Source organism: Hyperoodon ampullatus, assembly GCF_949752795.1.
Source record: "Hyperoodon ampullatus genome assembly, chromosome: 8".
NCBI lineage: Eukaryota > Metazoa > Chordata > Mammalia > Artiodactyla > Ziphiidae > Hyperoodon > Hyperoodon ampullatus.
The window spans coordinates 24,458,229-24,481,730 of NC_136921.1; the positions used below are offsets into that span (position 1 = coordinate 24,458,229).

At 36.2% G+C, this 23,502-nt stretch overlaps 1 protein-coding gene across 2 annotated transcripts in view; it reads right to left on the bottom strand.

The window, feature by feature from the left end:
• SPAG16 (sperm associated antigen 16) overlaps positions 1-23,502 on the bottom strand; it is a gene marked incomplete at both ends in the record, with an annotated part of 879,991 nt that overhangs the window by 837,144 nt on the left and 19,345 nt on the right. For both annotated transcript variants that reach the window (XM_079709890.1, XM_079709889.1), the window contains 2 exons: positions 7,199-7,336; positions 13,398-13,516. In XM_079709890.1, coding sequence (XP_079566016.1) covers positions 7,199-7,336; positions 13,398-13,516 — 257 coding nt within the window. The remainder of the gene's footprint in view (positions 1-7,198; positions 7,337-13,397; positions 13,517-23,502) is intronic.

A 23,502-nucleotide genomic window follows, 5' to 3' on the forward strand; every position in this document is an offset into this window, starting at 1 on the left:
CTCCAGCTCCATTTTTCTTTCTCAAGATTGCTTTCAATCTCTGGAGTCTTTTGGTCAAAGTGTAAAAAATTTCATTCTAAATCTGTGAAAATTACTCTTGGTAATTTGGTAGGGGTTGCATTGAATCTGTAGATTGCTTTGGGTAGTACAATCATTTTCACAATATTGATTCTTCCAATCCAAGAACATGGTATATTTCTCCAACTATTTGAGGTATCTTTGATTTCTTTCATCAGTATCTTATAGTTTTCTGCGTAGAGGTCTTTTGCCTACTTAGGTAAGTTTATTCCTCAGAATTTTATTCTTTTGATGCGATGGTAAATGGGATTGTTTCCTTAATCTCTCTTTCTGATCTTTCATTGTTAGTGTATAGAAATGCAAGAGATTTCTGTGTATTAAAAAATAATGTACACACTGCTATATTTAAAATGTATAACCAACAAGGACCTACTGCATAACATAGGGAACCCTGCTCAATATTATGTAACAACCTAAATGGGAAAAGAATTTGGAAAAGAACAGATACATGTATATGTATAACTGAATTACTTTGCTGTAAGCCTGAAACTATCAACATTGTTAATCAACTATACTCCAATATAAAATAAAAAGTATTTTAAAAAACATATTTCTCTGTATTAATTTTGTATCCTGCAACTTTACCAAATTCTTTGATGAGCCTTAGTAGTTTTCTGGTAGCATCTTTAGGATTTTCTATGTATAGTATCATGTCATCTGCAAACAGTAACAGTTTACTTCTTTTTTTCCAATTTGGATTCCTTTTATTTCTTTTTCTTCTCCAACAGCCATGGCTAGGACTTCCAAAACTATGTTGAATAAAAGTGGTGAGAGTGGGCATCCTTGTCTTGTTTCTGATCTTAGAGGAAATGCTTTCAGCTTTTCACCATTGTGTATGATGTTAGCTGTAGGTTTGTCATATATGGCCTTTATTATGCTGAAGTAGGTTCCCTCTAAGTCCACTTTCTGAGGAGCTTTTATCATAAATGGGTGTTGAACTTTGTCAGAAGCTTTTTAAAAAGCCAAAATGTTAATAGCACACATTCACATAAGTCCCTCCTATTTGCCAGGCACAGCTACAGGCCCTGAGGATATACTGAGCACAAGACAAGTCCCTATTATATGGAGTTCACAATGTAACAAAAATGTATACATTAGAAAATTAGATGTAAAGGGCACAAATTTCGAGGTCCTTCACAAATATACAGCATTAAATTAAAGATAACCTAATAACTGGAAAGAGATACCATACAAATAGAAGACTAAAACTTATAAATATATCAATCCTTCCCCCCCAAAAAAGTATGTATGTATAAATATATGTACACACACACACACACACACACACACACACAAACACACATTCTTCCCAAATTGTTATAGATTCAACTCAATCTTAATTCTAATCCCACCCCTGTCTTTCTATAGAAATAGACAAAGTGATTCTTAAATTTGTATGAAAATGCAAAGGATCTAGGATAGTCAAACTGTCTTTAAAAAAGAAAAACAAAGCTGGAAGACTAACTCTATCCACTTTAAGGACTTAATTAAACTTACGGTAATCAAGAGTGTGGTATTAGTATAAGGATAAACAAATAGGTTAATGGAACAGAATAGAGTATAGAAATAGACCCACAATTACAGGGTCAATTGATTTTCAACAAAAATGCCAAAGAAATTCAATGAAGGATGAAAAATCTTTTTAAGAATGGTGCTGGAACAACTGACTATTCCTATAGGAAAGAAAATTAACCTCTAGCTCCTACCTCACACAGTATACAAAAATTAAAGATAGACCACAGGCTGAAATACAAATTCTAAATCTGTAAAGTTTTAGAAGAAAACAGAATATTTCTGTGACCTGGGAGTAGGCAATGGTATCTTAGCCAAAATATCAAAAGCAATATTGTAAAAAAGATACATTAGACTTCCTCAAAATTTAAAACTTCTGCTCACCCAAAGACACCATTAGGAAATTGAAGAATCAAGCCATAACCTGGAAGAAAATATTCACAATATTCTGACAAAGGATTTGTAACCAGAATATATAAAGAACTCTTACAACTCAAAAATAAGACAAATAATTCAACCAAAAACAGGCAAAAGATTTAAACAGAAAACAGGATCAATGAATGGCCAATAAGCACACACACACACACAAAATGTTCACAATATCATTAGTTATCAGGAAAATGTACATCAAAACTACAAGAGGCTGCTACCATACAACCACTAAAATGGCTGAAATTTAAAAGACTAACAAAACTCAGTGATGGTGACAATATGGAGCAATTGGAACTCTCATATATTGCTCTTGAGATTGTAAAATGACTCAACTTGAATGTTAGAAAATGGACTAGCAGTTTCTTATACATCTACCCTTCATAAATTCCATTCCTAAGTTTTTATCCAAAAGAAAGAAAGCACATCCTCACAAAAAGACTTGTACACAAATGTTCATAGCAGTATCACTCATAATAACCACAGTTGGAAACAACTCAATAGAAAAAGGGTAAACAAATTGTGGTATACACTACACAATAGAGTACTACTTAGCAATAAAAGGGAACAAATTATTGATAAATGCAAAAATCACATATAAACTTTACAGATTTTAGCTGAGTGGAAGATGTCAAACACAAAGAAATGAATATTCTGTGATTCCATTTATGAAGTTCTCAAACTGGCAAAGCTAACCTAAGGTGGAAAATAAAATCAGAACAGTGATTGCCAGGGGAGGGAATGACTGAGAAGGGACACAAAAGAAATTCCTGGATAGATAGAAATGTTCTATAGTAACATGAGTATGGAGGTTACAAGACTTCGTCTGTTTGTCAAAATTATGTAGCTAAGACTTGTACATTTCAAGTTATGTAAATTATAACACAAAAAAAGAACTGTAAAAAATAATATAAGGGCTTCTATTATGTCTCTTTGCCTCCAATATTAACAATTTCTAACCCATCCCCATTTCTAAAGTGTATGCCATCACATCAGTTCCTTTCTTAAAATCCATCAGTAACTCCAAGTTAAATTTACAAAGTTCAGGGCTTCCCTGGTGGCGCAGTGGTTGACAGTCTGCCTGCCGATGCAGGGAACACGGGATCATGTCCTGGTCTGGGAAGATCCCACATCCCACATGCCGCGGAGCGGCGGGGCCCGTGAGCCATGGCCGCTGAGCCTGCATGTCCGGAGCCTGTGCTCCGCAACGGGAGAGGCCACAACAGTGAGAGGCCCGCGTACCGCAAAAAAAATAATAATAATATAATAGGGGCTTCCCCGGTGGCACAGTGGTTGAGAGTCCGCCTGCCGATGCAGGGGACACGGGTTCATGCCCTGGTCCGGGAAGATCCCACATGCCGCAGAGTGGCTAGGCCCGTGAGCCATGGCCGCTGAGCCTGCGCGTCTGGGGCCTGTGCTCCGCAATGGGAGAGACCACAACAGTGAGAGGCCCGTGTACCGCAAAAAAATAAAATTAAAAAAATAATAATATAATAAACAGGATGTGGGGTAGGGTGTGGGTGGAGATAGAAATGAAATAAGAATGGCAGAAAGTTGATAAGTGTTGAAACTGTGTGACAGGCCCAAGAAGTTCATTATTTTATTTTGTTTACTTTCTATATGCTTGGTATTTGTTTAGAATTAAAAAGTTAAAAAGTTAAATATTTTTGGTTAAAATAACAATTGGTCTATATTTCAATATACAAGTACAGTTACATTCTAGTCCTCCAAGAAAGAATGTCAAACTACTACTTTTATCATTCCTCTCCAGTATCTAGTATGTATTGGGTTGGTCAAAAACTTCACTCAGGTTTTGCCATAAGATGTTCTGAACGAACTTTTTGGCCCACCCAATAATATATTTAATGTAACTATAAATCTTTTTAATAATGCTGTTTTTCCCTTAAAAACATCCATAAAGAAATTTTCCAAGCAGTTTTTTCCCAACCTTTTTTTAATCAAGATTTAATTGACATGTAACATTATATCAGTTTCAGGTGTACAACATACTGATTGGATGTATGTTTGTATATATTGCAAAATAATCACAATAAGTCTGGCTAACACCCATCACGAAACATACAGATATACCATACACTAAATTTTATATTTTAGAAGATAATCTACATTTGCAGCAAATATAGGGAAACCTCTGTTCTAAAATTGGCATTGCTGGGCCTCCCTGGTGGCGCAGTGGTTGAGAGTCCGCCTGCCGATGCAGGGGATACGGGTTCGTGCCCCGGTCTGGGAGGATCCCATATGCCGCGGAGCGGCTGGGCCCGTGAGCCATGGCTGCTGAGCCTGCGCATCCGGAGCCTGTGCTCCGCAACGGGAGAGGCCACAACAGTGAGAGGCCCGCATACCACAAAAAAAATAAAAAATAAAAAATAAAAAAAAATAAAATTGGCATTGCTTACAGCAGAGAAAAAGACAATTTCTTTTTTAATTATAGCAATTCAGATATTTTATAGTGAAATATTTTCCCTTTTCATCTCTTCCTCATGCTTCATCATTGCTGAATTTCAAAAATAATGATATGATAATCTAGGGATGACAGCCTTTAGAGATATTGATAATAATAGCTGACATTTTCACAGCACTTTGTGATTTACACAGCTTTTTTTTTTCTTTTTTTTTTTTTTTTTTTTTTTTGCGGTACGCGGGCCTCTCACTGCTGTGGCCTCTCCCGTTGCGGAACACAGGCTCCGGACGCGCAGGCTCAGCGGCCATGGCTCACGAGCCTAGCCACTCCGCGGCATGTGGGATCTTCCCGGACCGGGGCACAAACCCGTGCCCCCTGCATCGGCACGCGGACTCTCAAGCACTGCGCCACCAGGGAAGCCCTACACAGCTCTTTAATATAGATTGTCTTATTTAGTTATCACATCACTCCCTAGGAGTTAATAATATTATGCATAATTATTCCCAGTATAACAATAAGGGAACTGAGTGAATAAGTAGCAGAATATTGGAAGCTAGGTATTTGAACGTTAAGTTCAGTACTCTTTCCATGGCAAATCTTCCCTATATAAATAATAAGCTTACAGCTATATGATTTCACTGATTTTTCTAGATTCATCACTAAATGCTACCAGTTTAATTAAGATTATATATAATACATCTGTAACCTGATTCTTTTTATGTATTAAATATTAATTATTATTATAAAAGTATTTGACATCTACATTTATCTTGCTTTAAGAAACAGCCTTAATCCTAAAAAAGAAAACTTTATGTAAATTCCTTAAAGGGAATCCCATGTTTATCACTAATTCCTACTGGGAAAATAACCTCAAAAGTCAAATTGAAAAACCTGTGTGATGAAACTTACAATTTGGGGCAAACTTGTAGCATGACAGAGGTAGTTTTGGGAATTCTTTACAAAATTTCAGTCTCCATTTTCTGGGAATGTATCCAACAAAATTAAGCCACAGGGACATCCTTCATCAAAAGGGGCTGTGAAGCACAATTTGCTTAATATTCATTCAATGATATAAATATTAGGCATTTACTAAGGGTCAAGCAGCTTTCCTTCAAATTTTCCATGTCAGGTAGATTAAACTAAATAAATATTTTCCTTTTCTAATTTGTATAAGTTTAATTATATCAAGTAAGATAGATTTGAGAGCTACCATAAGCCCATTGAAACTAAAACTATATTTTAGTAAATACAGTAAATTTTAAAAACATTTAGTAATCTGATATTTTAGTAAACATGAACAAGAGACAGATTTCATTTGAGTGATATCTGTTTGAATTATGGTTTCTTTTAACATTAAGCTAATAATTTGCATGGGCAACAGTTTATATGGTTTTGATTATAGTTATTAAATATAATATTCAATAAACAACCAGTAATAAAAATGATAATTTCATAGCACTGGAGCAAAACTCATTGCAGAAAGAGGCTCTACCTATTCAAAAGAAATTAGCAAACTCAAGCAATAATTCAAAGGAGATCAGGAACTGAAACAGTATGCCAGGCAGCACTCTGAAAAATTTGCTGTGTCAAATTCCCAGTGCATCCATTAGGTGTCTATACAAAATCACAGTGAGTGTCAGGGCCAAGAGTGCAAACCAATTCTGAGAAATGGAACTGAGGATAGAGAGGATGCTGATTCTAGTACTATCATTCTGTGGATCATCATACACTTCCGCCTAAAATGTAAAATCCCAAATAGTACATCCATAGATAATATGAAAGTTGTATAACTTGCAAAATACATTTCTGTAAGTGCACATAGTAACTGAATAAACAATCGTACAAATTATTATTTATTTACCACCACCATTCAAAAGCAGAAGCTTATTTTAAATGTTTCCTTCACCTGGCAATACAGTCTCATTTCTTTACATTAAAGTTTTTTACAAAGATCTTAGAAATATTATGTTCCTTTATGGTAGTTCTGTTTATCTAATTTTTGTTTTAATATGATTCTTTAACAGAGAAAGCCCCTATTCAAATGTTTAATAAAAATTAATGAACAAAGCATAAACTGTCTACTCCATATCTAAGCATTGATTTTTCATTTAACACTGTCTTAGGTGAGTATGTTCACCCCAAGTCAACACATTCACATATTTGTCTTTGCCAGAATAACACTGTCCATTTATCTAAATTTGTTTGCCAAAAATTGCATGTCTTTCATTAATTTAGAAAGAAAGAAACATGCAGAGATATTTGGTTTCTGTTATGTTTCTCTTCTGTGCATAAATTCATGCTATGAAATTATAAAATAACAGCTTTCTTTGGGCAACTTTCAAATACTGAACTTGCTCTACTAACAATACACTAGCTCCTTCCTTCCTCTAGCTTTCTATAATTTTATTATTATTTCAGAAATCAGCTTACTCTCATAGGGGAAGATTTCCACAAGCCATGATAAGACTTTCAAAATACATAAGGAAGCGAATGTTACATAACAAATTAACAACCTCCTGCACAACCCCCTGCATTCCACTCTTGTTGGTGAATTACAGTTGTGAGTGGTCTGCTCATCTGTTCAATTAATTTGCTGGTGAAGCCTTTCATATTCTTTCCAACTAGAACTGACATATAATTCATTTCTCCAGAGTTAAAGCGCTGTTGCATTAACCACCATCCACCTATTAGCTAATTCAATGCCTTACTTTTATTTAGTCCAAAATAAAAAAAAAAAGTCATTAAAAAATAACATACTCAGCTGCTTGTTTACAGTGCTTCAAGTCTTTCTTCAAAATTTTGTTCTCATTTTCTAAAAGCATATTCTGGGTGTAGACATCTGGAACATGCCCACCACCTCTAAGTTCAGTTACTCCCTTCTGTATTAACTCATACCTAGGATAAAATCAAACAAAAGACTTTATATTGTTTCTTTCTACTACATTGGCTTAATTTATGTACATTTCAAAAAGTTAAATCATTTTTAAATTTTATTTATTTTTGGCTGCATCGGGTCTTCGCTGCTGCACATGGGCTTTCTCCAGTTGCAACAAGTGGGGGCTACTTTTCATGGCGGTGTGCAGGCTTCTCATTGTGGTAGCTCCTCTTGCTGCTCTTGTTGCGGAACACGGGTTTTAGGCACGTGGGCTTCAGCAGTTGCGGCGCTCAGGGTTAGCTGCTCCACGGCATGTGGGGTCTTCCTGGACCAGGGCTCGAACCCATGTCTCCTGCATTGGCAGGCAGATTCTTAACCACTGCGTCACCAGGGAAGCCCAAAAAGTTAAGTCTTGGGGAATGTTTATAGTGATAAGTTGCAATATAACTTTTTAAATTTAAAATGTCAATATTCATAAGATTTTTAAAATAAAATATTAATGAATTGCTAAGTACTAATATCATCATGGTGCATAAAATATAACTGAACATCTCCTATGCTCCAGGCACTAGTCCAGACACTGGTGAAATTAACCAAAATGTCCAAGTCCCTACCTATCTAATGGAATTTCCATTCTAGTGTGGATGGTGATATATTCTATGAAGTAAAATAAAGCAAGATAAGAGAAACAGAGAGACTGAAGAAGAGAATGATGGGGGGTGTTTGTGATATTTTATATAAGGTGGCCAGAGAAAGTATAACTGACAAAGTGATATTTGAGCAGGGAACTGAAGGAAATGAGAGACTAAGCCATGTGGATATGTGGGAGAGGAGCATTCTTGGCTGATAGAAAAGTAAATGTAAAGGCCCTGAGACAAGGAGGCGTTTGACAAATACAATACAAAGCAAAAAGCCAGTACATCTGTAGTATTTGGAAATGGAGCCAACTAAGTGAGCAGGAAAGAGAAGGGTGAGAGATAAGTCAGGAAGACAGCAGGGAGCCAAAGAGAGGAATGGGATTTTACTCTGAATCAGAAGCCATCGGAATGTTTTAAGAGACAAGTGATGCTGATCAGATTTCTGTTTTAAAAGGATTAGTCTGGCATCTGTTTGAAGAAACTGACTCTAGAGAAGCAAGAGTAGAACCAGAGAGTCTAGTTAGGAGGCTGCTGCAATAGTTCAGGAGAGAAAGATTGGTGGCTTAGACAAAGTTGGTAACAGTAAAGATTGTGAGGAATGGGTATCTTCTGGACATGCTGTAAAGATGGAGCCAACAGGATTCTCCTACAGATCAGATGTCAGGTGTTGGTTAAAAAAGAAAAGCCAAGGATGACTCCAAGGATTTTGGCTGAGAAACAGACAGACATTTAGTGAAGTGGGGACAAATGCAGTAGGAATTGGGTGCTTAGAGAAATCATGGAACTGTTTCTATCCATGTTAAATGCAATACGTCTGCTGGGCAATTAAGTGAAAATGAGCATTATAAGTACATGTCCAGAGTTCAGGGAAAAAGTTAGGACATGCAGTTTAAATCTGGGAATGATCAGTAAATAGATACACTTTCAAGTCACAAGATTGGATGAGGCCAGTTAGGAAGTGAATGTAAAGAGAGAAGTAAGGAAGACCTAGGACTGTTTCAAGATTGGGAAGAGAAGGAAATACTACCAAATAGAGACTAAGAAAGAGAGGGGGCAGTGAAGTAGTGAAAGAATAGAAGAGTGCTTTGGTCAGGGACCAAGTGAAGAAAGTGTTGCAAGAAATAAGAAATGGGTAACAGTGACAAATGATGCAAGGAGAATGAATAGAAGGAGTACTGAGGATCGATCACTGAATTTGGCAATGTGAAATCACTGAAAAAAGTTTCAGTAGAGTCATGTAGATGAAAGTGGAACTAGAGTAGGAATGAGAGAGTAGGAAATGAGGAAGTAGCAACAAACTCTTTCAAGGAGATAAGCTATAAAGCAGAGCCCAGGAAATCAAGATGAACCTAGAAGAGAAAGTGGAGTCCAGGGTGTTTTGTTTTCTTCTATTTTTTAATATATGACATATTATTGTACATCTCTATGCTTACGTGAGTGATTCAGCAGAGAAGGAAAAAGTTTACAGTGCAGGAAAGAGAGGGAACAATTGCAGGAGTCATGTGCTTGAGTAGGTGAGAGGAGCTGGGATCCAGCAGAGGAGAGCTGGCCTCAGCTGACAGTGTATATGGCTCAGCCGCTGTGACAGGAGAGAGGGAGAATGCTGACAACAGAGGTGGCAGGTTGGTAGAGAGGAAACAAGAGTTGTGGAACTTCCATTTTCTCAGTGAAATAAGAAGGAACATCAGAAAATCATTTGTAAATCTGTAAATAAGTACAATTTTAATCATTATATGTAACAATTAATAAAGTTAAATAAAAAACAGAGCATAGAAAAACATTTCAAGTAATATAGTTATTAACAAAGAAATCCCTACAAAGTTTGCTATAGATGAGCTAAATATTAGTTTAAAAATGTTTAATTTTCAGCATTTTCATATTTTAAATCTTAACTTTATTAATATATTACACATTAGTAGTCATATGTTTTGTGTTATATATATATATCTTATCTGATAGCAAAAAATAGCAAGAAAACCCCTGTAAAATATCCAAAAGTTTAAGATAATTGAATCAATATTAAATGATATTTGCCACAACTTACAAAACAACAAATAGATAACCATTTAAGCATAAAATCACTTTTCTATGAATATTTGGAATGTGGTTTATACTTATCTCAAAAGAGAAGACATAAGGATTGACTTAAGTATTGTACCATAAAGTTATTCTGACCATAAAATTGGTTTTCAGCAACTTGCTTTATTTAATGCACAAAAAAAAAATCACTAAAGAAATTATTTCGGGCTTCCCTGGTGGCGCAATGGTTGAGAGTCCGCCTGCCAATGCAGAGGACACGGGTTCGTGCCCCAGTCTGGGAAGATCCCACATGCCGCGGAGTGACTGGGCCCGTGAGCCATGGCCATTGAGCCTGCGTGTCTGGAGCCTGTGCTCCACAACGGGAGAGGCCACAACAGTGAGAGGCCCACATACCGCAAAAAAAAAAAGAAATTATTTCAAGAAGAAAAAAAGTGATATGAAGGCCACTAAAATAAATGCTACATAAATAAATTAATATGTGGTAAAAGTTTTAACTGCACTACCCACATTTGAGTAATTATGTATTACGCCAAATTTTACTGGCTAAAAGCAGCGATATTTACACTTTTGTGAAAATTAAAGGAATATACTAATTTATAATTTCTTCTAAAATTAAGAAAAAATTAAAATAGCAATTAAGTATTATAAATAATTGCACTATTACATTTGATGGCATTTTTACTACCATCCAACCTTCAGCAGAATGGTAGGAACAGAAGCCAAACTGGAGAGAACCAAGGATGTAAAAGAGTAAAGAAAGAAAGAAAATAAAGAGCCTGTTTGCAAAACATTTGGCTGTAAAGGGAAGAAGAGTTGGAGTGAGTTACAGATAAAAAGAGGAAAAGGCAAAGAGCAAGAATGTACATTTCGTGTGAGTCCGGACCTTGTTAAAAGCCAGCAAAACAATCCAGTGGAGGAAAGGAGATGGTTGACGTATGCTCAGTAAGGGTATATAAAATGCACTACCATAATTTCTCCATTTTAACCCTTTCTTTAATTTTGCCCCCAGAGAAATTATAATTGTCCACAGAGCACTTCTAAAGGGTCATAAAAATATCATTGACTAAACCCACAGTGCAGACTTTTTGTGGTTCATAGAATATTATGAATATGTATAATCTTTTCTGTGTGTGTTAACGGTCAGAAAATAAATATTTAGAATTTGGAGAAAAAAAAAAAGGTTTCTGGGCCATATGGTCTCTGCTGTGACTAATTAACATTGCCATTAAATGTAATAGTGTGAAAGCAACCAGAGACAAATAGACAATACCTAAAAGATAGGTCATGGCTGTGTTCCAATAAAATTTTATTTACCAAAACAGGAGGCATGTTAGATTTGGCCCCAGAGCCTTAGTTTGCTGACCCCAGATTCAATGGATTTACTGCAATTACTGTTTGAGGAATGAAAGAACATAAGTCAAATTTTACTGCCCAGGTTTTTTGGGTTTTGGAGTTTTTGTTTGTTTTTTGTGGGTTGTTTTGGTTTTTTTTTTACAAACCAACAATAGAGAAACCTTGCTTCACCCCCTTTTGTAAAATTAAATCAATTTACAGCAATGATATATTACAAGTGTTTTTCTCTATAATAAGAAATTATAAAAATAATATATATAATATTCCTACAGTCTCACTATGCATAATAAGTAAAGGTTTCTGATCAAAGTAAAAAATGTTTCATTTGAAATAAAAATATCCAATACAGTATAATCTCATTACAAATAATTTGTAATCTCATTACAAACTGGCTGCTAGGGATAAGAATAAAATAATTTGAACCACAGTATTACTAAGCTCATATAATGAAGAGTTATTTATACAAATTTTACATTATGATTATAATATTATGCTAAATGGAATGCTTACTTAGGGGTTCTATAAATCTTAATACTATTGTACTTTTCTGAAATTTCATCTCAATTCAAATTGCTAAATCTAAAAGGATAATATGGCAACAAGCACCTAATTAAGAGCATATTTGGTTCCAGATTTCTCTAAGGGAATCATTTCGTACTTTGGACTGGCCAAACATGTAAGCACTACATGTCCTAACACATATCTCTAGAAGAAAAAAAGGAAACTGAACCACATTAATCTTTCATTAGTACTGCAAATTAACCAACTACCTACTTTTATAAAAATGTATTTTCTAATACATTTGTAATTATTTCTTAGGGACATTTTTATAAAAATTATTCACACAACTTCCAGATTTAATAGGAAGAGTATTATTTTTCTACCATCAAACTTGTTCTTTTTCCTAAACCGTATTAATCAAAAATGGTTCTCCAGGGCTTCCCTGGTGGCGCAGTGGTTGAGAGTCCACCTGCCGATGCAGGGGGCACGGGTTCGTGCCCCGGTCCGGGAGGATCTCACATGCCGCGGAGCGGCTGGGCCTGTGAGCCATGGCCGCTGAGCCTGCACATCCGGAGCCTGTGCTCCGCAACGGGAGAGGCCACAACAGTGAGAGGCCATAACAGTGAGAGGCGGGCATATCGCAAAAAAAAAAAAAGGTTCTCCTAGTTAAATTTGTTAACATTAGACATGCAATTTAAAATAATGAAACTGATTTCTTCTATGTGCATGGTCTCTGTAGATGAGAATGAAAAAAAGCAGAATATAAAAATTAAATCAAAGTTGGATTAGTAGAAATTACAAATCGCACCTATGTTTAAAATTAGGATTGAACTCCAAAACACTATAAACAACTTTATATATCATATTATTCCTTCTTTCTATAATATCAATGGCTTTTAAAAATCAAACATTTTATTATCCAATTATTTAATAATATTTTGTTAACAAATGTTAGGACTCTGAAAACGTGCCTGGTGACATTACCACTACAGTAAAGGAATAAAGACAGTATGCCTGCTGATTTTCATAACCAATAAGTTATTAAATTTTCAATTATAACAAGAAAAAGGTATCGTTTGACAATGTAATTCCATTTACTTCTAAATGAAGGGATATTTGTAGAAAAAAAATTAGTTGTGTGAGTAAAGCAGGTCATTACACTCTAAGTAAAACAAGCAAAGTAGTACTGTTAGTAGGATGTCTTAATACAGGAAATTATACCCTTATAATTATTCAAAAGACATTTTTAAAATATTTTATCAAATAGCTTCATATTATATAACTACAGGAGACATTCCATTTTATTGATTCTTGAAAATCACCTAAATTTGTATATTTAGAAAAGATATTTATTAAAAATTTCTTTGAAATTGATATCCTGATTGTGTGTGTATGTGTGTTATGGTTTCAGTGGTGGTGATGGGAAAAGTTTCTATCCAGTTCATTCATTTTACATAAGCCGAGTCACTCAAAGTCTTTTAAGATGATTAAAAGTACACATGTTAAATAATGTTAGTATTTCTAGACAACTATTTACTTAATTGTTTACCATTCAGACTGAAAGCAATCAAGAGTTCTGGTCATTCCCATTTTGATCAGGAAATTGCAGAGAAAGTCTTCTATTGCTTCAGGTACTGCATGCTTTGAAGACAGGACTGTTTTCTGCTCCTAAAATTTAAATGTGTAATTACTTATTTTGAAAATATCAAAGCTTTGATTAATTGTACACATAGGCCTTACATTCATTCATTCATTCATTCACTTTTTAAAGAATTTTGTTGACTATTATGTCCAGGAACTATTTTAATCACTAGGGATAAAGCAGTGATGAAAAGAGACAAGACTCAGTCCTCATAACTAATAGTCAAGAATATAGGGACAGAAAATGAATAACTAAATTAAAAATATATAGTATGGTAGATGGTACTAAGTGCCTGGGGGTACAAACAGAGGGTTGAAGTGAGGTAAAGCCAGGTAGGGAGCAGATATGTGTGTGGAGCTGGGCTGCTATGTACATAGGGTGATGAAGGAAGATTTCATTGAGAAAGCGGCATCTGAACATAAATCTAGAGAAGAGGTAGAGTCATGTTCCAGATACAGCATTAGCAAGTACAAAGGCAGGCAAGACTGTGATTGGATTGTTTGAAAAACAATAAGGAGGTCAGCTTGCCCTAACAATAGGATATAACAAATTTTAAAAAAGAAAAAAAATGTATAGATCGTTTAATTATTTTAATTTTTATCATTATAAAAAGAAATGTGGTTTGGGTGCCTTGATTTCTAGAAACACTATGGAAGAAATTATGTGCAATAGAGGGCTCTTGTACTACTATTTCATAATGGAAATAAATAAGTCTATCAACTAGATTAGGGGTCAGCTAACTGTTCTCATAAACAAAGTTTATTAGAACCCCACCATGCCCACTTATTTACATATTGTCTATGGCTGTTTTTGCACTACAGTTGAGCAGTTGCAACAGAGAACTTATGCCCCTCAAAACACAAAATATTTTCTATGTGACCCTTGTGAGAACAAGTTTAGAGATCCTTAAACTAGAGAAATGGGGATATTTCAGCAAGTGAGATATGAAATTAGGACAGTCATAACAACTACCATATCACATATCACTGTATAAAATAAATCAAGTAATGGGTAGATTCTTAATATCAACAGCATCATTGTCTCCAGAGTACATTCATTTTCTTCTCATTGGTAAGAACTCAGTAATCTCACTGCAGAATATTTGGATAGTCAGATCTATTTTCACCTATAGAAACCCAGCAATGGACTTTCCTTCCTACTTCTCCTTCCCAACTTGGTAATGGTTACAGACAGGTTATAAAGAATGTACACAACGGTTACACAAAAATGCACTGAAGAAAAAAATCTTTCTTGCTACAAAAAGTCCTTTAAAAGTTCTATAAATACTTTAATACTGGTGTTAATTACTAGTGGCTATTACGACAATCAAAATAGTGATGAGTTTAAGCAAATTTAGGGGGCTACAGAAAATTCCTGACAAATGATGGGGTTTTAAAATAAAATTTTTTAAAGCTCATGCAGAATAACTTCTCTTTCCTAAGATCATTAAAAAAGATATCATACAACAATGATGATTATGTGTAGGACCCTATATCAAACATCATGGGAGATGTCAAAGTAGCAGAGTACAGCATGCCTGTCATCCATGAAGTTGTTGAATTGTGGTAGAAGATTTTATATTTATAACTGTTAGGTAAGGGCATAATATAGCTCAAAGCAAACATTCATTATACTTAATAAATGCTACCTCTGATTTTGGGTCAGTAAATTTGAACATGATATTTTAAGATGAGAAGGATGATAGTTGAAGGAATCAGGAACATAGGAGAAAAGGGAAGACAGACTGTACCTACTCTACTTTCTAAAGATGCCTATGCACTTCTTGCTTACAAGATGCTTGTGTGTATGGTTGCAACACACAAGATTCCTGCCTTCTCAAATAAATGCTTTCTCTTCCTGAATGCATCTTGTACACACACCTTGAAACATCCAAAACAGAAATCCAACCACTTTAAACTGCCATAGTTCTTACTTATACATTGAGATTTATAATCCTGACAATATATTTATGTATCTAATCTATAGTCCTTCAGCATTATACACCACACACACACACACACACACACACACAAACACACACACGTTCTAAGCTGTAATGTGATCATTAATGTCTCTTTTATCTTTACAAATAATATTAACTTAACATATATTTGCTGAATATCACCCATATGCCAGGCACTGTGTGAAAAGTGCTAGGAATTAAATATGAATAAGACACCATCTCTGTCTCAAGGAACTGAAAGACCAGTTGAGTAAAAAACAAAACATGTAAACAAATAACAGTATAGAAGCTCTACTATTTGTGATTAGTTTTGATTATAAAGGCTTGTTTTTAAGTCTACACAGAACATCATACATAAAGACAATAGGTACATTTATGTAATTTTAAGTTGTATTTTTATCTCAATTATACAATAGATACAACTCTCATTACAGCTTTAAAACTAATTTAATGATGGTGTTAATAAAGCACCTCAGAATAAGGACAAAAAGAACCAAGGCTCTAAAAACTAGCAAATATGCCTCACTTTACAAAATGCTGAATTATTAAAAAATCCATCCACATGTGACCCAGAAATCTGTTGGAGACAAAAGTGGCTCTACCACGTTGCTTAGTTTTCTCTATGAAAGTTATAAAGGTGAAATTTTCTAATTAGAGAGGTTTCTAAATAGTGTCCTGTGTAAAAAAAATAGAGGTCGTCTTGGTAAAGTGATAGATAAAGGTGGAAAGTATTTCACTTGTCTTGGGTAGGTAAAAGGCTTTGTTAAGACTCTTAAGTTGGAATTTATAGAAGAGGAAGTTCAATGGGTGAAGAAGGATGGAAGGAAATTCAAGGCAAGAAAAACATCAGAGACAAAGACAAGGAACGAGAGTTCAGTCCATTCAAGCTCAAGGTCTTATGGAGAAAGGACCAAAGAGAAAGTTGGAAAGCCAGACAGAAAGCACATCAAGAAGGTCAAGGCAGATGGAAGAATGGAGACATTGCTGATTTAAGTAGAGGAGTGATAAATTCAAATTTGTGTTTAAAACCTCCTTTACATGCAAGTAGAAGGAGGCATAGTATCAGCAGCATGACAGTAGCTCTGATGAGAGAAGACAGAAGGTGAAACTGAGACGAACTAAGTAAGGGATGAAAGCAAAGAGAAGGATATGAGATATGTTGAGAACAAAATCAGAGAGGACTTAAGAATTAATTAAATGTTGAGTAGCAAAGAATTACTGGACCATATATCAAAACTGTCTTGATATAGTTTGAACTATTCCAGTCAGTGAGTTCCTTTGAAAACTGTTTTTTTGACTCCTGAGAATCAACTCTTTAATTCAAATTAAGTCAAAGATACTAGTTTGGAGAATCTATAGGCAAGGCTCGGGGTAAAAGTAGCCTGGTTCTTTAACTGAAATTAAATGTGTACATCAAGGGACTAGGAACTCAATAATGACAAACAGCTCTTTTTATTGTGATTTAATCATTGAACGTGTAAAAGTAATGAAAATTATTTTATGTTTTTATTTCATTAGCATTTATGATATGTAAGATTTAAAATGAACTTTAATGAAACCAAAGTCTAAATAAAAGGAGGAGACCTTCAAGATGGCAGAAGAGTAAGACGTGGAGATCACCTTCCTCCCCACAAATACATCAGAAATAACATCTACATGTGGAACAGCTCCTAGAGAACATCTACTGAATGCTGGCAGAAGACCCCAGACCTCTCAAAAGGCAAGAAACTCCCCACATACCTGGGTAGGGAAAAAGAAAAAAGAAAAAACAGACATAAAAGAATAGGGACGGGACCTGTACCAGTGGGAGGGAGCTGTGAAGAAGGAAAAGTTTCCACACAAAAGGAAGCCCCTAAACTGGTGGAGACGGGAGGTGGCGTGGGGGAGCTTTGGAGCCACTGAGGAGAGCGCAGCAACAGGGGTGTGGAGGGCAAAGCGGAGAGATTCCCACACAGAGGATTGGTGCTGACCAGCACTCACCAGACTGAGAGGCTTGTCTGCTCACCCGCCGGGGCGGGCGGGGGCTGGGAGCTGAGGCTCGGGCTTCGGAGGTCAGATCCCAGGGAGAGGACTGGGGTTGGCTGCGTGAACACAGCCTGCTGGGGGTTAGTGCCCCACGGCTAGCCGGGAGGGAGTCCGGGAAAAAGTCTGGATCTGCCGAAAAGGCAAGAGACTTTTTGTAGCCTCTTTGTTTCCTGGTGTGTGAGGAGAGGGGATTAAGAGCGCTGCTTAAAGGAGCTCCAGAGACGGGCGTGAGCCGCGGCTAAAAGCGCGGACCCCAGAGATGGGCATGAGACGCTAAGGCTGCTGCTGCCGCCACCAAGAAGCCTGTGTGCAAGCACAGGTCACTAGTCACACCTCCCCTGCCAGGAGCCTGCGCATCTCGCCACCACCAGGGTACCGTGATCCAGGGACAACTTCCCTGGGAGAACACAAGGCACCTCGGGCTGGTGCAACGTCACTCTGGCCTCTGCCGCCGCAGGCTCGCCCCGCATCCATACCCCTGCCTTCCCCTGGCCTGAGTGAGCCAGAGCCCCCCGAATCACCTGCTCCTTTAACCCTGTCCTGTCTGAGAGGGAAGAGACACCCTCAGGTGACCTACATGCAGAGGCGGGGCCAAATCCAAAGCTGAACCCCAGGAGCTGTGCGAACAAAGAAGAGAAAGGGAAATTTCTCCCAGCAGCCTCAGGAGCAGTGGAGTAAATCTCCACAATCAACTTGATGTACCCTGCATCTGTGGAATACCTGAATAGACAATGAATCATCCCAAAATTGAGGCGGTGGACTTTCGGAGCAACAATATATATATTTTTTTCCTTTTTCTCTTTTTGTGACTGTGTATGTGTATGCTTCTTTGTTTGATTTTGTCTATAGCTTTGTTTTTACCATTTGTCCTAGGGTCCTGTCCTTTATTTTTTTTTAGTATAGTTTTTAGCACTTGTTATCATTGGTGGATTTGTTTTTTGGTTTGGTTGTTCTCTTCTTTCTTTCTTTCCTTTTTTTTTCTTTTTTTTATTACTTTTTAAATTTATTTTATTGTCAATACTTATTTATTATTTTTAAAACTTTATTTTATTTTATTTTTTCTTTCTTTCTTTCTTTCATTCTTCCATTTCTTTTAAGCCATGTGGCTGACAGGGTCTCGGTGCTCCGGCCCGGTATCAGGCCTGTGCCTCTGAGGTGGGAGAGCCAAGTTCAGGACATTGATCCACCAGAGACCTTAGGCCCCATGTAATATCAAACAGCAGAAGCTCTCCCAGAGATCTCCACCTCAATGTTAAGACCCAGCTCCACTCAATGACCAGCAAGCTACACTGCTGGACACCCTATGCCAAACAACTAGCAAGACAGGAACACAACACCACCCATTAGCAGAGAGGCTGTCTAAAATCATAATAAGGCCACAAACATCCCAAAACACACCAACAGATGTAGTCCTGCCCACCAGAAAAACAAGATCCAGCCTCATCCACCAGAACACAGGCACTAGTCCCCTCCACCAGGAAGCCTATACAACCCACTGAACCAACCTTAGCCATGGGGGGCAGACACCAAAAACAATGGGGACTATGAACCTGCAGCCTATGGAAAGGAGACCCCTAACACAGTAAGTTAAGCAAAATGAGAAGACACAGAAACACAGAGCAGATGAAGGAGCAAGGTAAAAATGCACCAGACGAAACAAATGAAGAGGACATAGGCAGTCTCCCTGAAAAAGAATTCAGAGTAATGATAGTAAATGTGTTCCAAAATCTTGGAAACAGAATGAAGAAAATACAAAAAAATGTTTCATAAGGACCTGGAAGAACTAAACAGCAAACAAACAATGATGAACAACACAATAGATGAAATTAAAAATTCTCAGGAAGGAATCAATAGCTGAATACCTGAGGCAGAAGAACAGATAAGTGACCTGGAAGATAAAATAGTGGAAATAACTACTTCAGAGCAGAATAAAGAAAAAACAATGAAAAGATTGAGGACAGTGTCAGAGGAATCTGCGACAACATTAAACTCACCAAGATTCAAATTATAGGGGTCCCAGAAGAAGAAGTGAAAAAGAAAGGGACTGAGAAAATATTTGAAGAAATTATAGTTGAAAACTTCCCTAAAATGGGAAAGGGAATAGTCAGTCAACTCCAGGAAGTGCAGAGAGTCCCATATAGGGTAAAAACAAGGAAAAACATGCCAAGACACATATTAATCAAACTATCGAAACATAAATACAAAGAAAGAATATTAAAAGCAGCAAGGGTAAAACAACAAATATCATACAGGGGAATCCCCATAAGGTTAACAGCTGATATTTCAGCAGAAACTCTGCAAGGCAGAAGGGTGTGGCAGGACATATTTTAAGTGACGAAAGGGAAAAACTACAACCAAGATTACTCTACCCAGAAAGGATCTCATTCAGATTTGACAGAGAAATTAAAACCTTTACAGACAAGCAAAAGGTAAGAGATTTCAGCACTACCAAACCAGCTTTACAACAAATGCTAAAGGAACTTCTCTAGGCAGGAAACCCAAGAGAAGAAAAGACCTACAATAACAAACCCAAAACAATTAAGAATATGGTAATAGGAACATACATATCAATAACAACCTTAAATGTAAATGGATTAAATGCTCCAACCAAAAGACATAGACTGGCTGAATGGATATAAAAACAAGACCCGTATATATGCTGTCTACAAAAGACTCACTTCAGACCTAGGGACACATACAGACTGAAAGTGAGGGGATGGAAAAAGATATTCCATGCAAATGGAAAGCAAAAAAAAGCTGCAGTAGAGTAGCAATTCTCATATCAGACAAAATACACTTTAAAATAAAGACTATTACAGGAGACAAAGAAAGACACTACATAATGATCAAGGGATCAAACCAAGAAGAAGATATAACAATTGTAAATATTTATGCACCCAACATAGGAGCACCTCAATACATAAAGCAAATGCTAACAGTCATAAAAGGGGAAATGGACATTAACACAGTCATAGTAGGGAACACTAACACCCCACTTTCACAAGGGGACAGATCAACCAAAGTGAAAATAAATAAGGAAACACAAGTTTAAATGACACATTAAACAAGAGAGACTTAATTGATATTTATAGGACATTCCATGCAAAAACAACAGAATACACTTTCTTCTCAAGTGCTCATGGAACATTCTCCAGGATAGATCATATCTTGGGTCACAAATCAAGCCTTTGTAAATTTAAGAAAATTGAAATCATATCAAGTATCTTTTCTGACCACATCGCTATGAGATTAGATATCAATTACAAGAAAAAATCTGGAAAAATATAAACACATGGAGGCTAAATAATATACTATTTAATAACCAAGAGATCACTGAAGAAATCAAAAAGGAAATCAAAAAATACCTAGAAACAAATGACAATGAAAACATGATGACCCAAAACCTATGGGATGCAGCAAAAGCAGTTCTAAGAGGGAAGTTTATAGCAATAAAATCCTACCTCAAGAAACAAGAAACATATCAAATAAACAACCTAACCTTACACCTAAAGCAATTAGAGAAAGAAGAACAAAAACACCCCAAAGTTAGCAGAGGGAAAGAAATCATAAGATCAGATCAGGAATAAATGAAATGAAGGAAACAGTAGCTAAGATCAATAAAACTAAAAGCTGGTTCTTTGAAAAGATAAACAAAATTGATAAACCACTAGCCAGACTCATCAAGAAAAAAAGGGTGAAGACTCAAATCAACTGAGAGAGAAATGAAAAAGGAGAAATTGCAGCTAACACTGCATAAATAAAAAGAATCATGAGACATTACTACAAGCAACTATATGCCAATGAAATGGACAACCTGGAAGAGATGGACACATTCTTAGAAAAGCACAACCTCCCGAAACTGAACCAGGATGAAATAGAAAATATAAACAGACCTATCACAATCACTGAAATTGAGACTGTGTTTAAAAATCTTCCAACAAACAAAAGCCCAGGGCCATATAGCTTCACAACTGAATTCTAACAAACATTTAGAGAAGAGCTAACACCTATCCTTCTCAAACTCTTCCAAAATACAGCAGAGAGAGGAACACTCCCCATCTCATTCTAAAAGGCCACCATCAAACCCAGATACCAAAACCAGACAAAGATGTCACAAAGAAAGAAAACTACAGGCCAATTTCACTGATGAACATAGATGCAAAACTCCTCAACAAAATACTAGCAAACAGAATCCAACAGCACATTAAAAGGATCATACACCATGATCAAGTGGGGTTTATCCCAGGAATGCAAGGATTCTTTAATATACGCAAATCAATCAATGTGATATACCATATTAACAAATTGAAGGATAAAATCCATATGATCATCTCAACAGATGCAGAAAAAGCTTATGACAAAATTCAACACCCATTTATGATAAATAAAAAACCCAGAAAGTAGGCATAGAGGGAACTCACCTCAACATAATAAAGACCATATATAACAAACCCACAGCCAACATCGTTCTCAATGGTGAAAAACTGAAACCATTTCCACTAACATCAGGAACAAGACAAGGTTGCCCACTCTCACTATGATTATTCAACATAGTTTGGAAGGTTTTATCCACAGCAATCATAGAAGAAAAAGAAATAAAAGCAATCCAAATCAGAAAAGAAGAAGTAAAACTGTAACTATACATAATACTATACATAGAGACATGATACTATATATGATAGTATATATGGAGACATGCAGATGACATAATACTATACACAGAGAATCCTAAAGACTCTACCAGAAAACTACAAGAGCTAATCAATGAATTTGGTAAAGTAACAGCATACAAAATTAATGCACAGAAATCTCCTGCATTCCTATACACTAATGATTAAAAATCTGAAAGAGAAATTAAGGAAACACTCCCATTTACCACTGCAACAAAAAGAATAAAATACCTAAGAATAAACCTACCTAAGGAGACAAAAGACCTGTATGCAGAAAACTATAAGACACTGATGAAAGAAATTAAAGATGATACAAAGAGATGGAGACATATACCATGTTCTTGGATTGGAAGAATCAACATTGTGAAAATGACTATAGTACCCAAAGTAATCTACAGATTCAGTGCAATCCCTATCAAACTATCAATGGCATTTATCACAGAACTAGAGCAAAAAATTTCACAATTTGTATGGAAACACAAAAGACCCTGAAAGGCCAAAACAATCTTGAGAAAGAAAAACGGAGTTGGAGGAATCAGGTTCCCTGAATTCAGGCTGTACTACAAAGCTACACTAATCAAGACAGTATGGTACTTGCACAAAAACAGAAATATTGATCAATGGAACAGGATAGAAAGCCCAGAGATAAACCTATGCACATATGGTCATCTTATTTTTGATAAAGGAGGAAAGAATATACAATGAAGAAAAGACAGCCTCTTCAATAAGTGGTGCTGGAAAAACTGGACAGCTAAAAGTAAAAGAATGAAATTAGAACACTCCCCAGCACCATACACAAAAATAAACTCCAAATGGATTAAAGACCTAAATGTAATGCCAGACACTATAAAACTCTTAGAGGAAAACGTAGGCAGAACACTCTATGACATAAATGACAGCAAGATTCTTTTTGACCCACCTCCTAGAGAAATGGAAATAAAAACAAAAAATAAACAAATGGGACCTAATGAAACTTAAAAGCTTTTGCATAGCAAAGGAAACCATAAACAAGACGAAAAGACAACCCTCAGAATGGGAGAAAGTATTTGCAAATGAAGCAACTGACAAAGGATTAATCTCCAATATTTAAAAGCAGCTCAATATCAAAAAAACAAACAACCCAATCCAAAGATGGGCAGAAGGCCTAAATAGACATTTCTCCAAAGAAGATATACATATTGCCAACAAACACATGAAAGAATACTCAATATCACTTATCTTTAGAGAAATGCAAATCAAAACTACAATGAGGTATCACCTCACACCAGTCAGAATGGCCATCATCAAAAAATCTACAAACAATAAATGCTGGAGAGGGTGTGGAGAAAAGGGAACCCTCTTGCACTCTTGGTGG